General features: G+C 40.3%; 1 protein-coding gene across 4 annotated transcripts in view; it reads right to left on the reverse strand.

Moving 5' to 3' along the window:
• The window catches only part of cdc7 (cell division cycle 7 homolog (S. cerevisiae)), a 60221-nt gene that overhangs the window by 20540 nt on the left and 27026 nt on the right, over positions 1-12655 (reverse strand). For 3 of the 4 annotated variants that reach the window (XM_078218897.1, XM_078218899.1, XM_078218900.1), the window contains 5 exons: positions 12427-12562; positions 5663-5756; positions 5414-5556; positions 4434-4668; positions 1808-1894 (listed from right to left, as the gene is read on the reverse strand). In XM_078218897.1, the coding sequence (XP_078075023.1) occupies positions 1808-1894; positions 4434-4668; positions 5414-5556; positions 5663-5756; positions 12427-12562 (695 nt within the window). Of the gene's footprint in view, positions 1-1807; positions 1895-4433; positions 4669-5413; positions 5557-5662; positions 5780-12426; positions 12563-12655 lie in introns of all 4 variants that reach the window. The other variant, XM_078218901.1, reaches the window with a different exon arrangement.

Raw genomic sequence — 12655 nt, forward strand, 5'->3', positions numbered from 1 at the left:
GTTATGGTGGACTTTAGGGTGAACCAAGCAGCATGGGTACCCTGTAGCTCCTAATGGCCGGAGGTTGAGAAGTTGGCTGTGAGGTGCTGATTGAGAAGGGAAGTTTTAGGGATGTCCTCAAAACATGTCCTCCACTGACTCATGGGAGTCCCTGGCTTGTAACTGACCAAAATGGAGAAGGTTTATTTGGGAAGGCTCCAAGCACATCTAGAGACTTTGCTGCGAGCAAGCAGGGGCAAAGCTGAGGCATCAGAGAGAACACACAAGCCTCCAAATGCCTTATCAGCCTAGCTATTCAAGCACCATCTGCCCTGCCCTGCATGTGGCAGAGTTCACAGATCAAGCACTCGACATATCAGTCAGCTCAGAACTCATCGAACTGGAACAAGTCATCCTCGAACCCAAAAACAGCTTAAAGTGCTGTGGTAAATCTGGTTCTAGTGGTTATTTTAACACTAGCACAAAAGTTGTCATCTTATGGATGTGCAATCTTAAACATCCAGTAAGCTGCAACTGTTTGAAGATAGCTTATTTCAAATTTCTAACATATTCCACTATTTTATGGTATTTCATAGAATCTTAAAGTCATAAAATCAGAGGTTTACAGCATGAAAACAGGCCCTTCAGCCCAACTTGTCCATGCTGCCCTTTTTTAAAAACCCCTAAGCTAGTCCCAATTGCCCGCATTTGGCCCATATCCCTCTATACCCATCTTACCCATGTAACTGTCTAAATGCTTTTTAAAAGACAAAATTGTACGAACCTCTACTACTACCTCTGGCAGCTTGTTCCAGACACTCACCACCCTCTGTGTGAAACAATTGCCCCTCTAGACACTTTTGTATCTCTCCCCTCTCACCTTAAACCTATGCCCTCTAGTTTTAGACTCCCCTACCTTTGGGAAAAGATATTGACTATCTGGCTGATCTATGCACGGATCTGTGCATGGAGCCACATTACAAGCACAAAGCTAAACCACTGAGAGTCATTGTGGTGACTTAGTTCATTTGAATTTACGGAAGAATTTTCTGGCCTTTCACGCCCCATTGCTGCTGCAAGTGAGAGGATAGAGAATTTGGCGCTCAGCCAAATCTCCGTGCACTGTAGCGGGAACAGAGAATCCCACTGGTGTAAACGGCTGGAAAATTCAAGCCAACATGTACAAATATTGCTGTCAAGTATGGGTCAGTGTCAGAAATATAAAAAAAGGGAAAGAAAGCCAGTTATTACTGGCTTTATCCTCAAGGGCAGAGAAAGGTAGATACAAAAAAAAATTCTGTCCTTCGCAATTAGCCTTTCCCTAACTCAAGCATGTGACTATTTAGGCCACTCATCTAAAGGGAAAACTCCTGCAGTATTCTTAAAATGGATAAGCATAAACACTATGCACCAGACTTCAGGTTACCCCTGTGCAGCGCCATGGAAGATGAAGCCAGTAACAGCTAAAAAGTTTCAAGTTGTTGTAACAGTCACAGCAACACTTAAAGTGCTACAGGCAACAGTGCATTGTGACCAGTTCCAGATGGATGAAGCCTTTTGTTGCTGTGTTGAGTTAACGGGCTGCAGTCGTAAAGAAATGTATCAGATGAGATTTAAATCCAAAAGTATTACCACCGGTCTGGTATCATTTTTGAGAGCAAGAAAGTCATATGGGGGGGGGGGGGAAGGAAATCAGGTACAAAACTACATAAAACATTTATATCACTGAAATCACAAGCAAACAAGTGGCCTCAGTTAATGAAATTGCTGCATGGTGTACAAGATGTGTACAACTGTAAATATCAACTCTTTGCTGTGGTCTTCTTACCTTACTACTTGTACCTTCAGAAGCTTCAGTATTGCGAACATTCAAACTTCTTTCCCCAAATACAGAACGTGCAACTGATGAATCTTCCTGCAATAAAAATTTTTAAAGCTATTTGCATGCTCTATCCGATATGACATATGTAAAATGATATATATGTATATATATATACACACAAACCAAATCATATCAAAATACTAATAGCTCAAAATAAAATAAAGCATTTTAGTATCAGTAAATTGCGTAAAAGCAAAATACTGCCCCTGCTGGAAATCTGAAATAAAAACAGAAATTGCTGGAAAAATTTAGAGCTCTGAAGAGTCATACGGACTTGGAACATGAACCTTGCTTCCTCTTGCCACCCATGCTGCCAGACCTGCTGAGCTTTAACAGCATTTTCTGCCATTAAATTGTTTGTTCTGTTAAGCCAGCTCACAGTACCCTATTGTGGCTGAAATTATACAGCAGCAAAGGCAGCTCATTGTATCCGTGCAGGCTCTGTAAGAGAATTAGTCCTCTGATTATCAACTCTCCTCCCAGTAGAAGCAGTTTCTTCTCATTTACTTTAACAAAACCCCTTATAATTCTGAACGCTCTTCTTAGTGTTGCATGCTTGTCACTTTTTTACTATAAATAAAATAAACCTATTTAAAATCTAGTTGTAAACTAATACTAAATAATGAAATCATAAAGCGATCATGATGACATGATCTGAATCATTTGCGGGAGTGATAATTGTTGATAAAGGTAGGGTGAAGAGGAAGAGAACTAATCCTCATTGTAGCTCTTCACTCTCCCTGCTCTTGTAGCAATGGTATTTATATGGCTAGTCCAGTTCAGTTTCTGGTCAATGTATGAGTTACAAGAAAAAACCTGAGGAACCTCTGAATTCTAGTCTTCAAACAAGGTGACTGAAAGGAGACTGTGACAAAATGGAGGTTTGTAACTCACCAAATAGTATAGAAAGGATAAATACTGAACACTATGTCACATTATGTGATGAAAGTAGCCAATAGCAGTCACCTTCAAATTGTCTAATGTAGGTCCAACGTTAGGGACTTTTCCTTCATGCAAGGAATGATTAAAATTTGAAGTTCTGGTAGGGAAGTGAAGGCAGCATTTATAAATGCTATCATAGCAGCTTTTTTGTAGACAGCCAAGCAACAAGGAGAGGCTGCAGAATCTGTAACTGTTTACCCTGAAGAGAAGATTCAGGCATTCCAAGTATTCAAGATCCTAAAGGGTATGCATCAACAAGATAAGCCGCGATGTATTTAACCTTTACAGGTTCAAAACTCAAGGTTACATCTCTTTGTGGAAGAGGGTCATAACATAATAAGAAGTAGGAGTAGATCATTCAGCCTCCGCTACATTTTGATAAGATCCTAGCTAATCGGACTGCAGCAGCCTTATCACCACTTTCCTTCTCGTCCCCATAGCCCTCAACTCCTTTGTCAATCAAAAATCTAACTAAACCTTGAACATGTTCAATGCTCCAGCCTCAACTGATCTCCGTGGAAGAGAATTCTAACGATCAACGACCCTCTGAGGGAAGAGATTCTTCCTCACCAACTTAAATGGGAGACCCCTTATTCTGAAACTGTGCCCCCTCGTTCTAGATTCTCTCATGAGACGAAACACCCTTCCAGCATTTACCCTGTCAAGCCCCCACAGAGTCATATACATTTCAAATAAGGTACTCTCTCATTCTTCAAAACTCCAGTGAGTACAGGCCCAACCTGCTCAATCTTACGTCATAAGACAACCCCTCCATTCCAGAAATTAGTTGAGTGAACCTTCTCTTAAATGCTTCCAATGAAAGCGTATCCGTCCTTAAACAAGGAGACCAAATTAACACACAGTCCTCCAAATGAAAAGATATTCTAACACTTAACACTAAGAATGGTGAATGCAGGGAATGGAGCATCAATGGAAGACCATAGAGGCTGATTAGTGAATTATACAGAGAGAAGTATGAGGAAAATTGTTATGCCCTAAATATGGGATTATTCACATGGTCTTTCCCAGTTCTGCACATTACCAAGCTCCTGTGTTTTGGTCTCTCATGGAATCAAGGGATATGGAGAGCAGGCAGGAAAGTGGAGCTGAGACAAAACAACAGCCTTGGTTGTAACATAGAATCCCTACAGTGTAGGAGGCCATTCGGCCCATTAAGCCTGCACCGACAACAATCCCACCCAGGCTCTATCCCTGTAACCCCAAGCATTTACCCTGCTAATCCCCCTGACACTTAGCAATGGCGAAGCGGACTCGATGGGAGTATGGTCTATCCCTGCTCCTATTTATCTTCTATTACGATCTGATGTTCCTACATGGCGGTACTAAGCCAAATGGTCATCTCATCCGCATGTATCTTTCAATTGCGTAGTTATGATTGCAAGTTGAATTATCTTCAAGGCTGAAAACAGTTGCACTTAATGAGCTCCCCCCCAAAATTCCTATACTAGATTACCAACAGTGTTAAAAGTAGCATGCTGGCAATATCCTTTAAACAAAAGACTGAAAACATTTTTGCACAATAATTGAAACTGCCAGTGTTGTTATTTTTGTTCAAATTTTTAATGCAACCTATTGCAAAGATAAATGTGAAAGAAAGGCAAGACAGAACCTTTCCATGTTTAGCTTGAGAGAGGCACCAGGGCCTTTTAATGGGCTGTTTGCCAGCTGTGTGTTGAACCAGGGATTTGTTCATTGTTACGGTACTAGGAAGCTTATTTCCAGAACTGGTCATCAGTTTATTCTTTGAGCAACTTCCCTGTTGGTCCTCGGTCTTTACAACTTTAAGGAGATCTATTTTAGTGTCAGGTGTACCCTGGGCTAAGCCAAAGTCCACCAATGCATACCTGTAATATAATGAAAATAACTGAGATTAGACAATAGATCAGGAAATAACCTAAAACGCTCCTCTTGTCCAAAGTGATGGCATGTCAAACTTATTGAGGAAGCTAGAATTTCATTCATAAGCATTCATTCTTTCAGATAAAATAGGAATGTAAAGGTTGCTACCATGACATTATATAAAACTGCAATAAGCTTAATAATTTCATTAATCATTAAGACACAAACATTTTAATTTAAAATAAAAACCACAAGCACCATGACGTTTTATAAAAAAAAGAAAGGTTTTATGTCTTATAAAAGCAAATTACTGCGGATGCTGAAATCTGAAACCAAAAGAGAAAATGCTGGAAAATCTCAGCAGGTCTGGCAGCATCTGTAAGGAGAGAAAAGAGCTGACATTTGGAGTCCAGACGACTCTTGGGTCATCTGGACTCGAAACGTCAGCTCTTTTCTCCCCTTACAGATGCTGCCAGACCTGCTGAGATTTTCCAGCATTTTCTGTTTTGGGTTCTTGTCTTTATAATACTTATTTGGCAGCAGTAGCCTGTAGTATGGAACAGCATTCACTTGCTTTTCAGGATTGCTCTCGGGTCAAAACAAACAAAAACGTACTTCTAGTGAAGCATGGTTTGGACAGACTGCCTTACAGATACAACTGGCATGAAATTATACCACGTGGATCTTCTCTTTAGCCAGACTATATGCTTCAATTACATCAGAACATAGGCATTATGTAGAAATTCATACTTTTTCAGACGCCCATTGTACAGGAAGTTGCTTGGCTTGATATCACGATGAATGATGCCAAACTGATGAATCCGTCTCAAGGCTTTTAGCAAGTTATACATATACTCCCGTACATCTTCCAACTTCATAGAACTCAGAAGATCCTGAAAAAGAAATGACTAAAATAAAACCATTCCCGGAACGTTTTTCCATTTTTAGTTAATTCTGGGCATTGTGGTATCAAATGTAATTGAATTAAAACAAACTCACCAAAAAGGACTCATGTTCTAGATATGGCATGACAATAACCACATGATCATCCTTCCTTAAGCAGTACTTTACTCCCATTACATTGTCTTGACCGCTGGGATAAATATAAAGGGAAGTCTATTTTATCCATAAAATTAAAGTATATTCGACAATAACTTATTTATTGCATTGGTTTATTATTTAACAGTGGGATATCAAAATTTGGCAATATACAATAATTCATACTTGTATTTTGAGGGTAAAGAAAGATCCACTAATACTTTGATTTTAAAAGACCAAAATCTCTCAATACTTATGATTCAACAGCAATCTGATGCTCAATACAAATTAACCACGTAAAACAATTGTTTTAACACCGTCAAGAACACACAAGCACTAACTGTTCATTGCATTTACAAAACATTTCACGCCAGATATCACCAGTTAAAGACTTCAAAATGATAGAACGTCTTACAAGAAACACAGTAACAAGGATATGAAGCTACCACAAAAGATTTAGAACACTTGGAGTAAACACAAATTGATTTAGAGGCAGATAAGTTTGAATGGATCAAATCAAACACTAATTCTGAACAAGTCGGCTTCACAATGAACTACAACAGAGTCTAAAAAAAAAACAGTCGTTATGGTTAAGGTTCAAAGTGTGTTAAATATTGAAAAATATTTCTGTGGGAACACAATATAAAATTACTTGCACTTGTTCTATTATAATAATAAAAGAACTAAACAGTCATCCATCATAATACCATATTCATAGAAAAGTACTTAATGTGGCATAAAATAGTCATGTAATCTAAATAGAAAAGCAGCCCTCCTCCTTTCAAATAGGTTACCTCAGTACATCAAGGCGACCTCAGCAATACATCTGCTCTAACTCACTTCAAGGTTTCTCATTAAGAATGACAACTTTGTTCCAGACATGAGATAAATTCTTATCAACAGAACCCGTATGTTCTGTCTAAATGAGCCACTGATTACAAATTTGAATCAGCAATGTTCGCATGACAGTCTGGTGGATTTTCTTCAAATGGAGGGCAGGCAGTTTAAGTGAAGTTCGACAAGTCATATCTTTCAATCACGCTTGCTTTCAACACGTGTTTCAACAGCAACAGAGTTGATTAAATAACACTCTGACAAAAAGAGAAGCATTCTTTGATATCACTGGGGTCTGCAGCGGCATCTCTGAGCGACAAAGGGCAGCTATAGGGTTATATTAAACCAGATTAACAGTACAGCCTCTTAATTGTAGGCTACTGCACGGCAACACTACTGAGGTACTCAACACTACAGTGCCTCCCAAGTATTAAAAAGTGACCAATAAACAGCTAAAAATATTTTTGAGCAGAAACAAATTTGTTATGCCACCACTGGTTTGGACTATTATATCCCACAAGGGGCACTGAATGGGAACCACTTTTTCAACATGTTTATATTTCCAAGTCAAAATGGTTAGTGGCTTGGAGGGGAACTTCCTGGTGCCAGAGCTCCCATGTACCTGCTGTCCTTATCCATCTAGAAGTGGTCTTGGGTTTGGAAGATGCTGTTTAAAAAGCCTTGACAAGTGCCTGCAGTGCATCTTGTAGATGGTATACATTGCTGCTAGAGTCCATGTGGAAGAAGTGAATATTTATGGATGGGACGTCAATCAAGTGGCTGCTTTCTTCTGAATAGTGTTGAGCTTCTTGAATGTTGTTAGAACTGCACTCATGCAGGCAAGGAGAAAGTATTCCATCACACTCCTGGCTTGTGCCTTGTAAATTGTGAGCAGACTTTGGGGAGTCAGGTGGTGAGGTTACTTGCCGCAGGATTCCTAGCCTCCGACTTGCTCTTGTAGCCACAGTAGTTATATGGAGTCCAGTTGAGTTCTGTCAATGGTAACTCCCAGAACATTGCTAATGAGAGATTCAATGATGGTAATGCCATTAAATGTTATGGGAAGAGGGTTAGATTGTCTCTTGTTGGAGATGGAGATGGTCATTGTGTGGCGTGAATGTTTCTTGCCACTTGTCAGCCCAAGCCTGGAATTGATATTGTCCAGGTTTTGTTGCATTTGGAAATGGATGGCTTCAGTATCTGAGTCGTCGCGAATGATGCTGAACATTGTTTGCTGAACGAACATTACCACTTCTGACCTTATGATGGAAGGGAGATTTGTCCGTTTCCCCCCCTCTGCCCCCCAAGTGGGTCTGGTCGAACTCAGACTGAGCGTTGGTGAGCAGGTTATTGCTGAGTAAATGCTGCTTGATGTTGGTGACCTTTGCATTGCAGAATCACAGAGATCAGGCTGCACCCAGCTAGGACCCTGCCCGATTCTTCAAAATGATCCAGATTAATCGCCCCCAGGTTAACAACCGCCCCACTTTATCCGAGAGGATCAATTGCACGGTGCCCTCCCCTGGCCACCTCTGGTATGAAACTTAAATCAAAACGCAAAGATCAATTCAAAACATTGTGGATGCTAGAAATCTGAAATAGAAACAAAATGAAGGAAATACTCAGCAGACCTTGTAACACAAGTGTAGAGAAACAGATATAGTTTCCGGCTGTGATCTATATTCATGTAAATTATAAATCATAAAATCTTTTTAAATTATTGACCGACACCATGATTCCTTATAAAATGACAGATTGAAGACTTTCAACAGCATTTCAAATGAATAATTCTATTTGAAGCCACTCTCCAAAATTTTCTCTACACTCTCCCTCTTTTCGCCCTATAAGATACATCATTACCAATTTGGCAGGCCTTTGTCAGTATCACTTAGTGGTTAGACCACATTAAATTATCCATTGAGAAGAGATTAAATGCTCTCTAGAGTCAGGGGACTGTAGCTGTCAATAGAACCAAAGAACATTACAGCACAGAAACAGGCCTTTTGGCCCTTCTTGTCTGTGCCAAACCATTTTTCCGCCTAGTCCCACTGACCTGCACCTGGACCATATCCCTCCGCACCCCTCTCATCCATGTACCTGTCCAAGTTTTTCTTAAATGTTAAAAGTGAGCCCGCATTCACCACTTCATCTGGCAGCTCATTCCACACTCCCACCTCTCTCTGTTGGAAGAAGCCCCCCCCCGCCCCTAATATTCCCTTTAAACTTTTCCCCCTTCATCCTTAACCCATGTCCTCTAGTTATTTTCTCCCCTAGCCTCAGTGGAAAAAGCCTGCTTGCATTCACTCTATCCATACCCATCATAATTTTATGCACCTCTATCAAATCTCCCCTCATTCTTCTACGCTCCAGGGAATAAAGTCCTAACCTATTCAACCTTTCTCTGTAACTCAGTTTCTCAAGTCCCGGCAACATCCTTGTAAACCTTCTCTGCACTCTTTCAACCTTATTAATATCCTTCCTGTAATTAGGTGACCAAAACTGCACACATTACTCTAAATTCCGGCTCACCAATGTCTTATACAACCTCACCATAACATTCCAACTCTTATACTCAATACTTTGATTTATAAAGGCCAATGTACCAAAAGCACTCTTTACGACCCTATCTACCTGTGACGCCACTTTTAGGGAATTATGTATCTGTATTCCCAGATCCCTCTGTTCGACTGCACTCTTCAGGTGTCCTACCATTTACCTTGTATGTTCTACCTTGGTCAGTCCTTCCAAAGTGCAATACCTCACACTTGTCTGCATTAAACTCCATCTGCCATTTTTCAGCCCATTTTTCTAGCTGGTCCACATCCCTCTGCAAGCTTTGAAAACCTTCCTCACTGTTCACTACACCTCCAATCTTTGATCATCAGCAAGTTTGCTGATCCAATTTACCACATTATCATCCAGATCATTGATACAGATGACAAACAACAATGGACCCAGCATTGATCCCTGTGGCACACCACTAGTCATGATGTGGAGATGCCGGCGTTGGACTGGGGTAAACACAGTAAGAAGTCTAACAACACCAGGTTAAAGTCCAACAGGTTTATTTGGTAGCAAAAGCCACGAGCTTTCGGAACACCACCCCCTGTTGCTACCAAATAAACCTGTTGGACTTTAACCTGTTGTTAGACTTCTTACTGTGTCCACACCACCAGTCACAGGCCTCCACTCAGTGAAGCAATCCTCCACTATCACGCTCTGGCTTCTTCCATTGAGGTAAACAGTTCTTCCATTGAGCCAATGTCTAATCCAATTTACTACCTCTCCATGTATACCTAGCGACTGAACCTTCCTAACTAACCTCCCATGCGGGACCTTGTCAAAGGCCTTACTGAAGTCCATGTAGACAATATCCACTGCCTTCCCTTCATCCACTTTCCTGGTAACCTCCTCGAAAAACTCTAATAGATTAGTTAAACATGACTTACCACGCACAAAGCCATGTTGACTCTCCCTAATAAGTCCCTGTCTATCCAAATATTTGTAGATCCTATCTCTTAGTACTCCTTCCAATAATTTACCTACCACTGACGTCATACTTACCGGCCTATAATTTCCCGCATTACTTTTTGAGCCTTTTTTAAACAACGGAACAACATGAACTATCCTCCAATCATCCGGCACCTCACCCATGGATACCGACATGTGCCAGAGTCCCCAATTTCAACACTAGTCTCCTTCAAGGTCCAAGGGAATACCCTGCCTGGTCCTGGGGATTTATCTACTCTGATTTGCCTCAAGGCAGCAAGCACCTCCTCCCCTTTAATCTGTATAGGTTCCATGACCTCCCTACTTGTTTGCCACATTTCCATAGACTCCATGCCAGTTTCCTTAGTAAATACGGATGCAAAAAACCCATTTAATATCTCCCCCATTTCTTTTGGTTCCATACATAGCCGACCACTCTGATCTTCAAGAGGACCAATTTTATCCCTTACTATCCTTTTGCTCTTAATATACCTGTAGAACCTCTTAGGATTATCCTTCACCTTGTCTGCCAAAGCAACCTCATGTCTTCTTTTAGCCCTCCTGATTTCTTTCTTAAGTAGTTTCTTGCACTTTTTATACTCCTCAAGCATCTTATTTGCTCCCTGTTGCCTATACATGTCATACATCTCTCTCTTCTTCTTTATCAGAGTTCCAATATCCCTCGAGAACCAAGGTACCTTATTCTTATTCACTTTGCCTTTTATCCTGACAGGAACATACAAACTCTGCACTCTCAAAATTTCTCCTTTGAAGGCCTCCCACTTACCAATCACATCCTTGCCAGAGAACAGCCTATCCTAATCCATGCTTTTTAGATCCTTTCTCATTTCTTCAAATTTGGCCTTTTTCCAGTTTAGAACCTCAATCCGAGGACCAGATCTATCTTTATCCATGATCAAGTTGAAACTAATGGCGTTATGATCACTGGAACCAAAGTGTTCCCCTACACACCCTTCCGTCACTTGTCCTAACTCGTTTCCTAATAGGAGATCTAATATTGCGTCCTCTCTAGTTGGTACCTCTATATATTGATTTAGAAAATTTTCCTGAACACATTTTACAAACTCTAACCCGTCTAGACCTTTAACAGGAGTCCCAATCTATATGTGGAAAATTAAAATCCCCTACTATCACAACTTTATGTTTCCTGCAGTTGTCTGCTGTCTCTCTGCAGATTTGCTCCTCCAATTCTCGCTGACTATTGGGTGGTCTATAATATACCCCCATTAACGTGGTCATACCGTTCCTGTTTCTCAGCTCCACCCATATGGCCTCGGTAGACAAGCCCTCACCTTGCTACATTATGGAGTAATACAATGGAGGTCCAATGTATCCTGTGGTGTCCAAAACCACACTTACTTTGGGTTTAAAAAGAGAAATTCAGTTCACATGGTTGCTGAGTAAATGCACATTATGCAGCACTCAACAGCAGACCAAAGGTGACATCAGGATTAATCCCTTTGCCGGTGCTGCAGCAGTTTGGCCAGTATAATTAATTTCATCATCCCACGGACATGGAGCGGAAGAGGCAACAACCAAGAGCCTGTCGTCTTGATTACTATTCAATCGCTCTTACGAAAAGACACTACAGAAAATACATTATCCAAATACTGAAATTGGCTTCAATTGTCAAATTCCCTCACAGAATACACCGTCCAAGGCGATACATCAAGAACGGCCAATCAGACAAGAGTAGTGTTATTGGAATTGTACTCAAGAATAAATCATCTCTTTCAAGGGAAATTGAGGTAAATTAGGAGAAAAAGAAAAACCTAGTCTCATCTTCTAATGTGATAATTTTTCAGTCTTATTTCTAGTCTCGGTCTCAACTTCTTCTAACAGTTGGCACGATAGCATATTTATGAAGAGGAAAATTTGGGTTCGGGCATAGTAAATGTACAATAGATATTTGAAAATTCAGAACGAATCAGGTTTGCTTGTTTATAGCGGATGTAAATCAGATAGTAATATACTCCATTGCATTCCAATTATTTTTTAACTAACACAGCAATTGAGCCACACGCATGGAGTTTCAACAATAATTAGTCAAATCTGTAGTTAAAACACTATTTCCACAACTGGGAAGCAGAGAAAGGAGTTGCTCAAATGCAGTCATTATGTTTTCAATGAACCAAAAAGCAACCTTAAATATCTTTGTTTAAAATGTAACTGAGGTTTTGCATTTTTCATCTTAGTGTTTTGTTTACATTCTTGTAACAGCATATTATTGCTAATTGGATGCAAAGAATTAGGCACTCAGAGAACTTGTTAAGTAGCTATTCAAAGAACTGACAGGCAAATGAAATTTTGTCACTAGCTTCTACACATCATATAAGAGCTGGCAGATAAAGTAACAGTAAAATATCGGTGTTGATACTGACCCAGCGACTGTCAGACATTGAAGTTCAGCAGCAATTCGCACTGGATGGCTTGTGGGAATTAGATGTTTAAGTGCAAACTTCTCCACTATTCCGGACTTCAGCTGAGCAGTAGCCAAATAAACAGAACTGAATGTACCTGAGAAAAGGACGGAAATAATAAATCTCAACAAAAAACTAAAACCCAAAAGGCTTTTTCTGAAATAACTGCACCTTGTTGAATTACCCTGGC

The sequence above is a fragment of the Mustelus asterias genome, chromosome 8 (assembly GCF_964213995.1).
Source record: "Mustelus asterias chromosome 8, sMusAst1.hap1.1, whole genome shotgun sequence".
Taxonomy (NCBI): domain Eukaryota; kingdom Metazoa; phylum Chordata; class Chondrichthyes; order Carcharhiniformes; family Triakidae; genus Mustelus; species Mustelus asterias.